The 18,230-nt window shown below is 42.2% G+C and overlaps 2 protein-coding genes across 12 annotated transcripts in view; both read left to right on the top strand.

Annotated features, from left to right (window-relative positions):
• LOC106586194 (cordon-bleu protein-like 1) overlaps positions 1–8,976 on the top strand; it is a 53,198-nt gene extending 44,222 nt beyond the window's left edge. For all 4 annotated transcript variants that reach the window (XM_082968910.1, XM_082968909.1, XM_014173186.3 and 1 more), the window contains 7 exons: positions 103–345; positions 494–608; positions 4,496–4,769; positions 5,079–5,161; positions 5,810–7,260; positions 8,086–8,270; positions 8,407–8,976. In XM_082968910.1, coding sequence (XP_082825036.1) covers positions 103–345; positions 494–608; positions 4,496–4,769; positions 5,079–5,161; positions 5,810–7,260; positions 8,086–8,241 — 2,322 coding nt within the window. In that variant the 3' untranslated portion in view covers positions 8,242–8,270; positions 8,407–8,976. The remainder of the gene's footprint in view (positions 1–102; positions 346–493; positions 609–4,495; positions 4,770–5,078; positions 5,162–5,809; positions 7,261–8,085; positions 8,271–8,406) is intronic.
• Positions 8,977–9,374: 398 nt separating this feature from the next.
• The window catches only part of grb14 (growth factor receptor-bound protein 14), a 52,065-nt gene continuing 43,209 nt past the window's right edge, over positions 9,375–18,230 (top strand). Inside the window, exons 1-3 of one of the 8 annotated variants that reach the window (XM_014173170.3) lie at positions 9,378–9,465; positions 9,617–9,670; positions 17,698–17,912. In XM_014173170.3, coding sequence (XP_014028645.3) covers positions 17,725–17,912 — 188 coding nt within the window. In that variant the 5' untranslated portion in view covers positions 9,378–9,465; positions 9,617–9,670; positions 17,698–17,724. The other 7 variants (XM_014173172.3, XM_014173176.3, XM_014173171.3 and 4 more) reach the window with 7 other exon arrangements.

The raw sequence follows: 18,230 nt of genomic DNA, 5'->3' as shown, positions 1-18,230 counted from the left end.
GAATATTGTCACAGTCATGTGATTGGCTAGTTTTCTCTTTGCTTACTGCAGAGAACAGGCCCCTGATCAGGATCTGATTGGATGTTTGTTTGCTTTTTAAAGGGAATGACTGCCAGTGCCCCGGCGTCCCCAGTCTTTCCCAGCAAGCCTCGACCTCTTAGCATGAGTTCGCTCAGTGCCCACTCCTCCACATTCAACTGCTACTCCATGAATTCTGACTTGCCAAAGAAGAGACGGGCTCCCCTGCCCCCCATACTGGTGTCCCAGAGATGCCCCTCTAACCTCAGCCATCACCAGAGGTCCATCTCCGACTCAGAGCCCGAAGCCCAAAAGGACAGTGACCATGTGAGTGGGTCTAACCTAACTCGATCTGTGTTCTTTGTCAATGCCAGGTCTGTCTGTAAAATACTGCCTGAATTTCCCCAAAATTAAGACTTTATGTCCAGAGCTCTTGATGAATTTGAATGATTATTTTGTCCCTTCTGTTGTGGAGATGGCTGGTCTGAGTCGCAGCACGGAGTCTTCCCTGAAGAGGACGAAGCGCAAGGCTCCTCTACCCCCCGCATCTCCCAGTGTGGTTGTCCAAGATGCAGCTTCGCTAGATGGAGGTATGAACGTTTTTAAATGGATTTAATGCTGCTGTATTGAATTGGCTTCTGCTCAACCTCCTGTATATAGGTTTTCAATGTTTTCAGATAAAAAAAATTTACATGAGGGGGTCACTTGAGTCTATAGCAGGGATCATCAACTAGATTCATCCTCTCAAGAAACAATCTTGAGCGGATGGTCAGGGGCCCGGAACATAATTAAAATAATTTGTGGAATGCAAATTGACTGCAAGAAGCCCAAACCGATATAATATTTCACTAAAACATAGTAATTTCAAAACTTGCTTGCATTTGTATACAATCACATACATCTATCTATTATGCATGGGAATACTTTGGAAATTAAAATCACTTGGAACTCATTTGCTGGTGGTCTTTTATATCCAACAATCCATTTATTTCTTTATTTTGGGGGGGCTCAGAAAACATGGGGGGCCATTTGGGGAACCCTGGTCTATAGGCTCTTTCAAATGTAATTTAGTACACATTTTTCTCCTGGTTTGTGAGACATTGCTATTATTGCATTTCTGGACGATTTGGCAGAGATTTGGACAATTGTACTTTGGTCTCTAAAGTCAACCATCGATAACAGTAAATAAGACCAATGATTGGTCAGTGGGAGTTGCACTCATTTTATTTGGCTCTGATGCCTCCTAGTGGTCGAGACACATTGAGTCAGTTACTGCTTCTGTTCTCGTGATTGAATTTCATTCACAATGAACACCTAGCTACAGTTGTTGTGACTACAGTTCTTCTTTACAATTTTATTAGATCTTAATCATAAATATGACGTTAACATAGTTGTGTTTTTAGTGCCATATCTTTGTTTGCTTATTCTGAAGTTTCATTTCATTTAAAATGCTTGGTATCTACAAGTCTGAGGGATAAGGTCAACACTGTTGTGATCCAATGGGACATGTCCTGTGATATAGTCATTGCATTCTTATGTTTCTTCATATTAAGAGTAAAGACCATGTTCTATAAGTACTTCCTCTCTCTAAACTTGCAGCCTGCAGGTCACCAGAGGACGGTGTCTGACAGTCTGTGCTGCTGCATCTTCCTCCTGTCTCTGCCCGCTCTGCCTCTTTCAGCTCCTCCTCCTCAAGCATGTCCACTTCTATCTGCACTGACCTGCTGCTTTTCCTCATGTTTTCTGTCTGTTAGATTAACATGCTCTATTCTGTTTTTCTTGCTGCATGTTTACACCTTCCTGCATGAGTTTTCATAGGCTTATCTTTCAGTGTACTTCAATATAATCAAATGGATCAAATAAAGACTATCTGCTATTGATTGAATACAAGCATTTGGTTATATCTGTTATTTGTTACTGACTAGCTTACTTTGGTTATCTCCTATTTGTTACTGACTAGCTTAGCTTGGATTGAATGTTTTCTGTGGGAGAGGAGTGATCTTTAATGAGCTGTCATGACAGTAAGTACATTCTAATCTAACCTGATAATTAAATCTACAGACATACACTCCCAGTCGTTCACTACAGTAGTACAGTGCCTTGCAAAAGTATTCATCCCCCTTGACATTTTTCCTATTTTGTTGCATTACAACCTGTAATTTAAATGTATTTTTATTTGGATTTCATGTAATGGACATACACAAAATAGTCCAAATTGTTGAAGTGAAATGTAAAAAATTACTAGTTTCAAAAAATTATACTAAATGGAAAAGCGGTGTGTGCATATGTATTCACTCCCTTTGCTATGAAGTCCCTGAATAAGATCTGGTGCAACCAATTACCTTCAGAAGTCACATAATTAGTTAGATTGCACACAGGTGGACTTTATTTAAGTGTCACATGATATGTCACATGATCTCAGTATATATACACACCTTTTCTGAAAGGCCCCAGAGTCTGCAACACCACAAAGCAAGGTGCACTACGAAGACCAAGGAGCTCTCCAAACAGGTCAGGGACAAAGTTGTGGAGAAGTACAGATCAGGGTTGGGTAATAAAAAATATCCGAAACTTTGAACATCCAGGGAGCACCATTTAAATCCATTATTTAAAAAATGGAAAGAATATTGCACCACAACAAACCTGCCAAGAGCAGGCCGCCCACCAAAACTCACAGACCAGGCAAGGAGGGCATTAGTCAGAGACAACAAAAACCTTCTAGGCAGAGTTCCTCTGTCCAGTGTCTGTTCTTTTTCCCATCTTAATCTTTTATTTTTATTGGCCAGTCTGAGATGTCTTTTTCTTTACAACTCTGCCTAGAAGGCCAGCATCCTGGAGTCGCCTCTTCACTGATGGCGTTGAGACTGGTGTTTTGCGGGTACTATTTAATGAAGCTGCCAGTTGAGGAGTTGTGAGGCGTCTGTTTCTCAAACTAGACACTCTAATGTACTTGTCCTCTTGCTCAGTTGTGCACCGGGGCCTCCCACTCCACGAGATCTTCAGTTTCTTGGCAATTTCTCACATGGAATAGCCTTAATTTCTCAGAACAAGAATAGACTGAGTTTCAGAAGAAAGGGTTTTGTTTCTGGCCATTTTGAGCCTGTAATCGAACCCACAAATACTGATGCTCCAGATACTCAACTAGTCTAGAGAACGACAGTTTTATTGCTTCTTGAATCAGAACAGCAGTTTTCAACTGTGCTAACATAATTGCAAAAGGGTTTTCCAATGAATAATTAGCCTTTATAAAATGATAAACTTGGATTAGCTAACACAATGTGCCATTGGAACACAGGAGTGATGGTTGCTGAAAATGGGCATCTCTATGCCTATGTAGATATTCCATAAAACATCAGCTGTTTCCAGCTACAATAGCCATTTACAACATTAACAATGTCTACACTGTACTTCTGATCAATTTGATGTTATTTTAATGGACAAAAAATTTGCTTTTCTTTCAAAAACAAGGACATTTCTATGTGACCCCAAACTTTTGAATGGTAGTGTAGGTTCTATACACACAACCCAGAGAGACTTAGTGTAGGCTCTATCCGTCTAGGCGTCATCTTTTTTCTGCCTCTTTTTGTACTTGTTTGTGTTCTGTTCCTGTCTTTTGTAACATCTTTCATGTTGTCAGACTTAAGTTGTTTTTAATTTAAAAAATGTTTCAACCTGGCAAGTCAGTTAAGAACACATTTGTATTTACAATGACGGCCTAAGTGAGTGTATTTCATAGAAACTTCATTTGTAAGTTAAGTATTTGAATACCACACTAGCCATTTATCTCAGATTGTATGAAATAAAAGTGTCCTCGTAAAGATTTGACTTCTCCATGTTTGTATTGCTCCATTTTTATCTGCCCTCCCTCCCTCGCTGGCTTCACATAATCAACTTCACAGAGAAGGATCAGGCCTGGATGTCTCTCTCGGTATCCCTCCCCGACGTCCCACGGCTGTTCACTTCAGTTAGACATCACAGACTGCACAGTGAGGAGTCCCCGTTTTGTATAACCAGCCTGCTGAATATTCCTTCTGCTCTCTATTCCTCTGTGACGGCCTTGAAATGCAGAGTGAATAACTAGAGGGGAATAATAAGACGCTACATGTCTTCATTAAGCCCAGTTAACTTGTCTGAAATTTCCCTGAGACACAAATGTTACGTCTGCAGCTGTGTGATTGTGAAAGTGATGTTAGTAATACTAAATCATCTTTCTATCAGTTTTTATAATATGCTGCTTCATTCTGAAGTAAAGGAGTACTTATTTTCTTATTAGCCAAATTAACTTATTCTCTAAGTGAGTCTGGTTTAAATTGAACATCTGACATTCTCATCCCCATCACAACACCATTACTCGTCATCACACTGCAGTTCTTCATCCCAACTTAGATGAGACATTGCAGATTTTGTTATCTCAATTTTACGATTCTTGATAATTGAAAATGTCCTCTGCAATCTTCTCCATCCTGTTGTGCTGCAGATGGCCAACTTCCTGATACACTGGAAGAGATCGTGGAGCAGGAGGAGACAACTGCCTCCGTGGTCTTAGACTCTATGAGTGATGTCCAGGAGGACGACAGCAGCCTCAACCTGTCAACAGCAGACATCTCCGTGGACTCTGAGAGAACAGAGGCCCTCTCTCCACCACTGGAGGCACCAGGCACACCGTATGCTGAGATGGAGACCTCTTCACCACCCGAGAGCGAGGGCCCAGCAGGGGAAGATCAGGCTTGTGATCTGTCCTCAGATGGCAAGTACGAACTCTAGCAGAGAGTCCTACGCTTTCCAAAAGGGCTCTTCTGCTGTCCTCATAGGATAACCCTTTTTGGTTCCAGGTAGAACCCTTTTTGGGTTCCAGGTACTGTAGAACCTTTTTGGGTTCCAGGTAGAATTCTACCTGGAACCAAAAAGGGTTCTTCAAAGGGTTATCCTATGGAGACAGCCAAAGAACCCTTTTAGGTTCTAGATAGCACCTTTTTTTCTAAGAGTGTGCAGTATGAATTAAGTAGTTTCTCTTTGACTTGGGTTTTTGCATTGCTTTTCATAACTTCTGTTTTTGACAGACTAGTGCACAGCATGGTGAACAACACTAAGCGCACGGATCCCATGCTGATTGCTGAGATGGACACATCTGAAGCTGCAAATGGTATGTTTGCAAGTAGCGATGAATTCAAATATACTGAACAAAAATATAAAGAGGTCCTGGGCTGGCGTAGTTACACATGGCCTGCGGTTTTGAGGCAAGTTGGACGTACTGCCAAATTCTCTAAAACCACAATGGAGGCAGCTTATGGTGTAGAAATTAACATTCAATTCTCTGGCAACAGCTCTGGTGGACATTCCTGCAGTCAGCATGCCAATTGCATGCTACCTCAAAACCTGAAGCATCTGTGGCATTGTGTTGTGTGACAAACTGCACATTTTTAGAGTGGCCTTTTGTTGTCCCCAGCACAAGGTGCACCTGTGTAATTATCATGCTGTTTAATCAGCTTCTAGATATGCTACACCGGTCAGGTGGATGGATTATCTTGGCAAAGGAGAAATGCTTGCCAATAGGGATGTAAACAAATTTGTGCACAACATTTGAGAGAAGCTTTTTGTGCATTATGGAACATGTCTGGGATTTTTTCATTTCAGCTCATGAAACATGGGACCAACACCTTACATGTTGCGTTTATATTTTTGTTCAATGTACATTAATGTGTTAACTATGGATGAAATGCTATAGCTTTAGTAGCAATGTTGGCAAGATCATTGTCTATTTGTACTAAATCATGTTTTTTATGTTCTCCAGAAAGCCCTCCTTGCCAAGCTGAGGAAATAGGTGGTCAGACAGACTTGCCATGTAAAGATTACACAACACAAGATGGGGTCAAAGGTGAATGTAGTACTGAGAGCTCTCTTACTATCAGCCCACCAGCAGCCCAGCCTATGACACAGAGTACAGGAACACAGGCCTCAGATCAGCTGGACACTGACCCCTCCTATCGTGAACGGCCAGTGGCCACAAGCACCCCCTGTCCCCCTGCTGAGGATGCCCAAGTCCAGACCGATCTCACACCGCCCTGTCCTGTGTCACCACCCCGACAACAGGAAGTGCCTCCCCCTTCTAAAGCCTCTACCTCTGCGACGGTGGCGCTGAAGAAGGACATGGCCACATCTACAGAGGAGCTGCTGATCCCTGCTGACCCCATCACACCTGCCTTATCTCCTGCCTCAGCAGCCCCTCAGTACCAAACGTCCACTCAAAGGGGCCCGGCCCCTCCGAAGCCATCCAATGAGCTGACCAGGGACTACATCCCCAAGGTGGGGATGACTACGTACACTATCATGCCTCACAAGACTTTGGAGAAACTGAGAAACTTTGAGCTGGAGCTGATGTTGGAATCCCCCAACGTGGCTCTCGAGAAGGAAGTAGGTTCACTTGAACTCAAAGACCGTACTACACAGGCTGAGCAGTTACAGGTCACAGCAGAACAGACCGAGCTGCAGTCTATTGTACCTAGGGAAGACTCCCAATCTCAGCAAGTCAACAGCACCACCACTACTACTACTACTACTACTACTACTACTACTAGTAGTAAGAGCACTATAAATAGCAATGTGGTTGAGCCTATTCACTCCCCCTCAACACTAACAAGAATACTTCCTGCAGGAGATGACAAGATTCCATCCCCCTCTAGTGGGGGAGACCAAGCAGGCTTAATAGCAGAGGTCACGGAGATGAAAATTCCGCCCGCAACTAAACCCAAGCCTGGCTCTTTCCGCTTGCCACAGCACAAAAGAACACCTGGGTATTATGTAACCTCGGCGGCAGTGAAAAGTTTGAATGCCAGTCCTGGCGCTGGCCAGAGGGAGGCTCCAGGCAGTCTAGTGGCAGCAGCAGCGCAGGCCCTGCAGCTAGTGGAGGAGGACAGCTTCCCTCCTCCGGTGCAGTGGGACGAGGAGACATCAGAGGGCGCTGATGTAGTTGACGTGGAGCCGAGTGTGCCATCTCCACGGCCTAGTCCTGCCAGGGCGCCCCCATCCCCAGGGCTGAGCCTGGAGAAACTGAGGAGTTTTGCTGCTCCCAAACCCTACTCTCCTACGACCCCGTCCCGTTTTGCCCAGGCTGTCTCCTCGGCGGTCAAGAGGTCCCAGTCCTTATCCACTGACTCCACCTCACCCTCTCCTCGCTTGCCACCATTCTACCCGATCACAAGCCGCTTTTTAGTCAATGATCCTAAAGGACCATGTAGGGCTATGGTGAGTTGTTGCAGATGTTTTGTGTTATGTGCTTTCTCTATATGAGACTCTGTATTTTCAATATTAGAACATACAGTAGGAATCTGGATATTTATATTCACAGTTCTCTACACTCTGAAATGACATAAAACCCAAAGAGTTGCTTTTCCCATAAAATGTTAGGCTTCAATTTTAATTTCTTTGATACTTGTTTTAAAGTTCATAGCATATGCCTACTTTAACAAATAATTTGCAGTAGAATCTCATAGTTTCTAGCTGATTAAAAGTGATCGATGTTTCACTGTCAGTGCTATCTCTTTAACCATTAGACTACCCGCAGATGAGGTCTGCTGTTTTCCCATGTCCTTTGGGGTCAGCTTTGAGACTGTTGAATAACACAGGAAATGGGAGATGTACTCCTCTCTGAGAATGTATATACAATTTTCTCGCAATGAAATTGGAACAGTCTTACAATAAGCGTTTGTGCCGAGTTTGTGGCCTGGTAAACAATCCTTGCTGCATATCCTACCTCTTAGTACTGTACATTGACCTGTGACACGGTCCCCTCCCTAAGAGACATCAATGTGCCTGCGTGTCATTGATGTGCTGGTCCCTGTGATCCAGTGGGGAACACTTTTTATCTCCTTGTTAATAGCCTGCGCACATGTATTTTACCATATTTATTCCTGAAGGACTCTGTTCTAGGCCTATACTCGTGTTGTACAGGTAGTTGGCGTATATAAAGCAGGTACAGCAGTGTCTTTCCAGTTTCCTCAGTGTTGACTGGCACTCTCAGTCCTGAGTCTTGAATGATGGCGTGCATTGTGTCTTCTCTGCTGAGCACAGGGAAGTGGCAATGGAGAGGCGGAGGAGAACAAAGGCTTGGAGCTCCAGGGAAGGGCGGACCTGAGCGGTGGCCCAGCCAGTGACAACATGACTGTTCAGATGGCAGGCCAGAGTGACCCTGAGCAGTGGCTCAGTGTGTGTGTGGACAGGAGCTGAGAAGTAATGGATCAACGGAGACATCTACAGTAAGCACTAGACTGTACAATAACATGGTGTTACAGCACAATGTTAATAAGTGGGGCTGCGACAGTGTGAGTGCCTATATAATCTATGTATCATTGTGTTGAGTTAGGTTTGAAGTTCCCTCTTTTGTCTTTTTAGGAGCCCGATGTCCTGACCTGGAGTCTATTCGAGCATGAGCCGAGGAAAGAGGAGTAGAAACTTTGTTTGATAGTTTTTTACGACCTCTGTTGCTAGTCTTAACAACAACCTACAAAACTGTAGAAGAGACTACTTTTCTGTTTTGTTATGACAAAAGTAACTGTAAGTAGATGTTCTCCACATATCATTTGGATGTTATTATGAAATAATAGTATGTATTATTATTATTATTATTATTCACGATTTCTATTTCAAATTTGATGCATATTCTACTTTTCACGTGTGTTATTTTGTCCCAAAAAAGTATATTATTAGTTTCCATATTCAGTTGTAATTGTCATCGATAAAATACAGTAGCCTATTTTAATACCGTCTTTCATTTTGAAGAGGTCAATTTGGTGGACCTGAAAGTGGTCCTTATAAATCCCTCAGTCCATTTTGTGTTACTCATTTGATTTTGATAAAGCTGTGCCCAGACATACACTGGTGTGTAGAGTATTTCTCTGAACATATAATGCTGTTATGAATAAAGGTTACTGTCGTGTATATTAAAGTATTATATTGACAATCCATGAGTGTTTCCCACTGAACATTTTTTTATGTAAGTTGAACTGAATTGCAAAGAAATCCGACACAGAAGACAATGTTATTAGCAGTAAAAATGTCCAGTAATTGAAGTGCAGTTTATAGCATACAACTCACAATCCCATCACAATTAAACAGGACAAAACAACACATAATTTAACATATATTAAATAGAGTGACACAAAGAAACGTCCCGGATAATACGAATTGCCTTGCAGGCCAGGTTGCACAAAAAAAAAAAGGTAACTTGATACTTCTCTGCAAACTTGAAACTTTTTCATGCAGGATCTGTGAGTCCTCTTTCAGGTAGAACGTGAGGGTTGTGCATGACGTAACGTAACACGGGAGTAAATATAAACACCTGTCTAGGGAGAGCGCGTGGACTAGACGAGCACGCCACACACACACCTCCAGGACAACGATGAAGACGAGCGAGGAATCAATATGCAGTAACGTTATTTCAGCGAGTAGCAGGTAGATTATGTTACAGTAATCCGTTTTTAGGGAACACTTATGTAGGCTAATTGTAGGATTTGGACAGATAGCTAGCCTACTGTCTAGATGGTTTATTTTTGTCCTCGACATTGCGTTTTTAGTCCTTATGTTGACTGGATCTTATTTTCAGACAGTCAATATCTGAGGTCAGTGGCGCATGTTCCTGTGCAATATGCCAGCAAAGGTAAGAGACGTGCAGCCTACCTGTCTTCTCTGTGTCATTGACGTGAAATTATGCATCCTACCCTGTTGCATCTTCAAATGGGAATTGGAAAGTTATGCAAAATCATAACAAGCCTGTAGGGCTGTAACCCCCCCATTATACATTCATAATTCAAACTATTTCCCATTGTTATCCTTTTCATCTAATTTTGTTTTGTTTACTTTGCGTAATTATGGACATTACACACAGGCTGCTATAGCGCTTTATTTCACACTTCTGTGAAATGTCTTTAGGTCTACTGTTCCGTAAAATGCATAGAAAAAAAACGTCGCTTCAACACTTACGCTACTGCCATCTGGCGTCAGTCGAAGGAAGTGACTGAGTCGTGGCTTGACATTGAAATCCATATTGGCTACAACAGGTCAGCGTTTTTCGTCATGCATCTTGTTCTGGAGGCAGCTATGCAAAGTGGTCTAGCTGACAAAGTCATAAGAAAATATATTTTAAACCTTATCCATAACCACATTACTAACCCAAATGCCTAAACCCAAAATCTACAATTTGTTTTCATACATTTTTACAATATAGCCAATTTTGAATGATTGAAAGAGGCATGATACACTTGGTGCATAGCCAGTAGGAATGAAATCATTTGGAGAGGAAAAAAAAAAAACTCCTGCTTCCAAACCCAGGGTAGGTTAGAAATTCATTGCTGGTTATTGCCTCATGTAATATTCAGCAAGAAAGGGTGTGTATTTTTAGTAGTTGATAAGTGGATATTTTAGAGGTCTCCTTATCTCCTCCTGCACTACACTCAGAGGCTAAAACCTCTTCATTCCTAGAGCTTTAGTACATACTCTGGGAGCAGGCTATGCTGTACAGATATAGCTCCTTTTGTCTACACGTTTCAAGTATTTTTCTCCTAGAGTTGTGAAGTGTGTTTGCTCGACGGGCGCATGTTACATTATGCGATATCTCTATCTTTTGTACGCCCGAGTTCATGCAGTTTAATACAAGGGCATGAACCTGGTATTAACTGAGAACTTTACAGATGCTAGTTTTCCTAACTGATGGATTTTGTCAAATAAAAAAATGCTAATTTAACAGCGACTGTATCGCTAAATATACTTTTTTGCTATTCAAGTAAATTCTACATGGATTAGAAAAGTAAGATTACTACAGTATTTAAAGAAAGAATAGTCTACATTGGTTAGAATTTTTTGTTGCCTCGTTTGGCAAATCTGTTATCCATGCAGGTCAGTAAATCTGGCATCACTGAAGCTAGCAGCCGTTTCCTTGCTTTTAGAAGTGATTTGTAAAGCAATTAAGTTGCTTATACACATTAGGCCTATTAGCTGCTAGACTTAGGAATTTACCATTGTGTATTCTTCACTTTTAAGTTTCACTTTTTCAGGTAATAATAATCACATACTAAGAAAATACTTTCAGGCCTTTCATCTACTAATTGGGATGTATTTTCAGAACTTCCCGCAAAACTATAACATATAACTGACTTCTTCAGTAGTGGCCTCCCTGTGGCTCAGTTGGTAGAGCATGGTGTTTGCAACGCCAGGGTTGTGGGTTCGATTCCCACAGGGGGCCAGTACGGGGAAGAAAAAAAAAAATGTTTGAAATGAATTGAAATGTATGCATTCACTTACTGTAAGTCGCTCTGGAAAAGAGCGTCTGCTAAATGACTAAATGGAAATGCCAAACATTGCCAAATCATTAGTGAGGTCTAACAGATCACAGTGGTCCTGGATTTAGATTATACCCAGGAGGCATGACAATACTCATGACATCATTGGTACTGAATGGCTGGTGCCAGATGTATATATATTATTTTCATTCTTCATCTGACATGACTCGGGACAGAATTCAACAAGCGGTGGAAAAGTCTTGGTCATAAATAATAATACATTTGGATTTGTGAAGCGCCTTTCGTTTTAAAAAACAGTCTCAAAGCACTACAGTGAGTGGTGGAATGTGATATGTAAATTACAGACAATGTGTAGAGATTCTAATGATCTCACTCTCTTGCTACCCCCCCCCCCCCCCCCCTCTCTTTGTGTCCCCCATCCTACCCTTCCACCCCCGTAGTTACTTTACTTTAATGCAGCCTACCTAGACATGACTGATTTGGAGGTAGGTAACATATCACATAATATTATATTTCACATTAAATTAGACCTAACTGTAATCTGCCTGTTGCACCTAGCATTGGATTCTTCTGCTTTTAGCTTCGGCACTTCTTGAGTTGGGGCAAAACAACCAAGTTACATAAAACTGTTTTGTCACAGGGTTTTGTCTATTGTTAATCCAGCAGCATGAGGTGTTTTGGCTGCTCAGTCATGCACGTAATGGCTCATACAACATTTCTCTCCAATCAACTAAATTGTCTTGGTTTTTGTGAATCAGAGCATTTTGTTCAAACCGGGACTCCAAGGAATGATAGATTGCGGTATTATAGCTGTCCTCTTTTTTTGTTTTTTTTCGTCAACAGAGGATGAAGGATTAGGAAAGAAAGCCAGTTTGCTATTTCCATTCTGTGATGTCCCCCATTAGAGCAGCTGATGTTGTAAGTTGTGCTGTAAAGGTCAAATGAGTGAGTTGGTGTGTGTGTGATGTGTGCCTTGTTTGTAATGCGCAATTATGTTTCTACGTGACCATCTAAGAATAACTGTTTCTGCACTTTCCATAAGCGCAGTGCCCCTTGCATGTGTGGCTGGAAATAGATGTGGGGAGTATGCTGCTCCGAAGACAAATCATTTTATGATGATGATGAGGATAGTGTTTGCTCAATTACTTCCTATTCTAGCTAGGACATAGTCTAGGGGGCTAGATCATATATTGATGTCAGTCACACTGTACGAGCCCACACCTGTTCCTGGTTTTTCAGCTACAACGATAACCACACAACCTTGCGGAAAGACACCTAAAGCTTTGTTTTGTCTTTGTGAGCTTCTGTCGTAAATTATCTCTTCCTTACGAAATCAGCTGTGACACCATAAACACTATGTTAGTGTACCTGGCCAACTCCTCTCTGTAGGAGCAGCTAACCCACTGGAACATGGGTTGAAGCTCACCTGTACTCCCCACGCCACTCATGAACGTGAGGTGAGTGGGACTAGGGTATTCAGTAAGGACAATGAACTGGGGAACGAGAAGCGTGTACGGCAGGTTTGTGACGAACGTACATGGCAGTGTTGATCTAGCTACTCGAAACTCCTTAGCTCCAAATACATAGTGATGACACAGTACTGTAATTCTTACCCTGGATGTAGGCTGTCTTACCCTGGATGTAGGCTGTCTTACCCTGGATGCAGGCTTTTTCCGACAAGGTCAGTCTAGTGCTGTGGACTGTCTTCGTGTCGGATCGAGAACTGAGAGGGGATCACTTTCGGTGGGGCTGCTGAAGGCATGAGAATGCAATATGACCTCTGGGAGAAAGGGCACTAATATGGCTTTGTTTCAGTGCATGTATGTGCAATGAGAGGAACGACCTAGGTCACGGTTAAGGAACGAAATGGGTGCCGAAGCTACTGTATGATTGGCCCGTTCGCTTTACATGAACTCATAAGTGCTCAGCATCTCTTACTCAACCAATACTCCTCATCCGTAATGCACACAGAGAGAATTTACCTCGGATTTCACCAGATATTGTCTTATTTTGGGACTGTCATGGTGGCAAGACTGGGAGAGGTGGCACTGACGACTAAAATAGCTTTGGCTCTCATCTTCTACTAATGTAATTAGAAAGCATTTGCATTGACTGATAGCAGAAGAATGTGTATCAGTCCAGGGTTATTTTTGGACAGCTCATGCTGCTCGGCCTAAGCGTCCTTGTCTCGGACTTTGCCACTGGAGGACCCCCAGTTCAATTGTTTGAGTAGTGTCTCTCTTACGCTGTCGTTCTGTCTTTTCTTTTTCTCTCTGTACGTGTCATTCTCTCTCTCTCTCTCTCTCGCACACAGGCAAACACATGCACTACACTAAATCACTATTGCGCTGCTTAATGCATCTGTTGAATAAGCATGGGACTATTCACATTCACCTTTACAAAGACTTGAGCAGTAGCATGTCACTTCTGTCCTTTTTATTTGATGGTTTCCTGTTTTGTTGGTGTCATGCTTTGTCAGTGGTGCTCTCCAGAGAGGGGGGCCTTTTCATATGATGGTGTGTCTAAGTGAAAAGGTAACCTAAGCCAGGTGGAGCTGTGTTATTGTGACAGTGCTGTTAGCTCAGGCTCCTTTACACTGGGAGTGCATTACTGGAGGCTCACAGCTCCCGGTCATACAGATCTGTCTGATTTCCATTTAATTGCTAGCGGCTGCTTAAACAACTGAGGATGCGTCCCAAATGGCACCCAGGTTCTTTTATAGCGCACTACTTTTTACCAGGGCCATAGGGCTCTGGTCAAAAGTAGTGCACTATGTAGGGAATAGGGTGCCGTTTGGGACGGACCCCGAGACACACAGAAGCCTCTTCAGTGTGAGACTGAAGCCATGTTCTGGGAATAGATGCTCAGTGTCCTCGAGTAAACCCTTTAGAGCCTGTTTTGTTGTAAACCGTGAAAAGACACAATGATGATGGACATGTGACTAAACATAGATTGTGCCATTTTCACTCTTTTCAGAGTTTTATCTGATGGCTCTCACGTTGACTTAAGAATCCAATAATTGAGTAATAAGAACTTTACTCAGAACAAGTGATATTCAGGTAGAGTGGGAGTTTTAATGGCATTCGCCATAGAGTTTTTATTTTTTTTGCATTTTAAGTAGCACTTTGAAAAGTTGCTCCTGTACAGATATTGGCCACTTTTCAGATTTGAAGCACATAACAATAATTATCACACACAACAGCCATGAACAAATTAATGTTCAATGTCTACTTACTAATAAAGTGGAAATAGTCATCATTGGAGTAGGGCAATTCCACGGAAGCAGAATGATGCTGATACTCTTTAGAAGTATGCAAAACAAAAACCATTGATTGGAAAGTTAAACCATACAAATCTATGCACAAGGACTACTTTGAACAATGTCCACATACATTTTTACAGAAACGCATTTACTTGAAGAACAGAGCAGATGTAAAGTTTGGTAACAGAATGACAGTAAAATCTCCCTCAGTTTTTTATGTGACCACTTTTTCCTAAGTTAAATATCTACTCAGAATTAAGATTCAAGGATGTCTGGAGAAAGAATAGAGTATCAAGCTATGATTTTACACATTGAATGTGTGGGGGGGGGGGGGGGGGGGCTGCCAACTGTGGTTTGTGACTTCTATGAATTCTCATTGTAGCCAATTCTGTTGCAAACATTCAGTTATCGATTTGGTAACATAATGATGCGTTTTAATAAATCATACACAATTGATATTAGTAAAAACACAAACTAATTGGTAGGTCTAACTTTCATTGTTACTTCGTTATCTTTCATTATCCTCCCTCATGAGGGAGAGATGTGAAAATATGTTGAAGATATGTGAGTTTTTGGTAACAGAATGACAAGACACTAGGCAATATTTCTTAAACTTACAGAAGGAAAATAATTTCTGCGAAACTAAATGTTGGCAGGGGTCTTTACTTAAACATGATGGTGTTTTGAAGTATTTACAGTGCATTCGGAAGGTATTCGGACCCCTTGACCTTTCCACATTTTATTGCGTTACAACCTTATTCTAAAATTGATTCAATAATTTTTTCCCCCCTCATCAATCTACATACAATACCGCATAATGACAAAGCGAAACAAGGTTTTTCGAAATTTGTGCAAATATATTAAAAATAAAAAAAGGATACCTTATTTACATAAGTATTCAGACCCTTTGCTATGAGACAAGAAATTGAGCTCAGGTGCATCCTGTTTCCATTGATCATCCTTGAGATGTTTCTACAACTTGAATGGAGTCCACCTGTGATAAATTCAATTGATTGGATATGATTTGGAAAGGCACACACCTGTCTATACAAGGTCCCGCAGTTGACAGTGCATGTCAGAGCAAAAACCACACCATAAGATCAAAGGAATTGTCCATAGAGCTCCGAGACAGGATTGTGTCAAGGCACAGATTTGGGAAAGGGTACAAAAAAATGTCTGCAGCATTGAAGGTCTCCAAGAACACAGTGGCCTCCATCATTCTTCAATGGAAGAGGTTTGTAACCACCAAGACTCTTCCTAGAGCTGGCCACCCGGCCAAACTGAGCAATCGGGGGAGAAGGGCCTTGTTCAGGGACGTGACCAAGAACCCGATGGTCACTCTGACAGAGCTCCAGAGTTCCTCTGTGGAGATGAGAGAACCTTACAGATGGACAACCATCTCTGCAGCACTCCACCAATCAGGCTTGAAAACAAGATTCTCTGGTCTGATGAAACCAAGATTGAACTCTTTGGCCTGAATGCCAAGTGTCACGTCTGGAGGAAACCTGGCACCATCCCTGCGGTGAAGCATAGTGTTGACAGCATCGTGCTGTGGTGATGTTTTTCAGCAGCAGGGACTGGGAGACTAGTCAGGATCGAGGGAAAGCTGAACGGAGCAAAGTGCAGAGATCCTTCATGAAAACCTGCTCCAGAGCGCTCAGGACCTCAGATTGGGGCGAAGGTTCACCTTCCAACAGGAAAACGACCCTAAGCACAAAGGCCAATACAATGCAGGAGTGTCTTCGGGACAAGTCTCAATGTCCTTGAGTGGAGAGAGGATCTACAGAGAAGAATTGGAGAAACTCTCCAAATACAGGTGTGCCAATCTTGTAGTGTCATACCCAAGAAGGCTGCCAAAGGTTCTTCAAAAATGTACTGAGTTTTTATTTTCATACATTTGCACATACCAAAGCAGTTTTTGCTTTGTCATTATTGGCTATTGTGTGTAGATTGAGGGGGGGAAACAATTTCATCAATAAGGTTGTAATGTAACAAAATTTGGACAAAGTCAATGGGTCTGAATTCTTTCTGAATGTATAGTTCAATACCCTTTTTAATACATTTTTTGTTTGACCAGCAATCAAAGCCTTTGCTCATTCCAAATTTTTAGGATGGAAAATGGTAGAAAAATTGACATATGCTTTAATTTCCCCAAAATATAAACTCTTAGCTTTCATTTGACACCCAATTTGTTGTGCTCCTATGAACATGACTTTGGCGCTTGGGGCTTTTTTGGAAATACCCAGTAAAGAACATTTGCTACTTTTTGTATTGACCGAAGTTCTGTCATCTAGATTTCAGCAAGCTAAGTAAACTGGTACTGCGACCAGATGTTACCTTAATCACATGTAGGCAGTCATTATCTACAGTAGCCTCTCAACCCCAGCCCAGTCTCTGTTACACATTACCTTTCAGATAGATGTTATCGCATCAACCATCCCCCCCACATAATGCCTGGCTGGCTATCACAGAATGACATAGACTACCACGCCACAGCCCACCACACCAAAGCTGAGTCACTCTGTCTGGGATACTCTCCACATGCATCCAATCCAGCACGGGGCTCAGTTTAAAGTAGTCGGGACCTCAGTGTGAAGTCTGTGACAAAGGAACAGTTGGTCTTACAGTCTGGCAGACCTCCAGGACTCATTACAGAGAACTTGCATACCAACAACGAACAACCCTTTGTAAGTGTGCTTTGTGTGCAGGTCTGCTTTCCAGGTAGTAAAAATAAATAATTTCATAAAAAAATACAAGAAGGGGAAAAAAGAGGGTACATTAACAACTAAAACCAGGGGGGAAAAGCCAGACAGGGAGAGAGACACATTTCTGGATTTTAATATGTCACTGTGTCAAAGCGAAGAGGGCTCATTTGGGAGTCATTGCGTTTAAAAATAACTTTATTGTGGTGGATCATGTTTTGGTAGGAGGGTTCATTTTGCCCCACTGGGCCAGCCTCATGGGCAGCAGATGAGCCTTGCGGAGAAGCTTGTGTCTGCTGTGTGCTGTGATCAGACAGAGGAGCCCAGCCAGCTCTCGCTCCCAGCTCTCACTTTGCTCTGCTCTGCTACTGCCCTGAACACTCTACACTCCAATCCAACAGCTCAGCTCTTTTCTCTGCTCCAGATGATGCCTTGGAAATAGCCGGCCCCCATGAGTGATATGAATAACACACTGGAAGACGTACACACCCCTGGCTGCCTCGGAGAGAAAGCAGAGCTTTTTGGGAGTGGGAAGGCTAATGTGAGTGGCTCTTCCAGCCTGTCCCTCATCCCTTTGCATGCTTCTTTACAACCACCAACTGCCCAGCTCTCCAAGACTGCTGTCTGCAAAGGAAATAGGTATGGTTTATTTCTCCTTTGGAATGGCTGGTGTGAATGAGTGTGATTTACTGTATTTTTTTAAAAACTTATTTTTAGTCTGTTTTCAATGAACTGTCTAAAACACAAACCTCATAAATGTGTTAGTAATATAAATCCCAGCATTTCCTCCAAGAGCCTCAGCATATCTATCTTACTTTATACTGTAACTCACTACTTGAAGTTAATCTTTAACATATGTGATTAATGAGCTCATACAATGTGCTCTCCTACAGAGGAATAGTACACCCTTTGTGTTCGCAGCGGTAGGGCAAAGAAGTCCCAGTTGAAAAATAGCTG

The sequence above is a fragment of the Salmo salar genome, chromosome 25, assembly GCF_965601325.2.
Source record: "Salmo salar chromosome 25, fSalSal1, whole genome shotgun sequence".
Lineage (NCBI taxonomy): Eukaryota > Metazoa > Chordata > Actinopteri > Salmoniformes > Salmonidae > Salmo > Salmo salar.
Note: the sequence above shows the minus strand (reverse complement) of the source record. Positions and strands in the feature narration are given on the sequence as shown.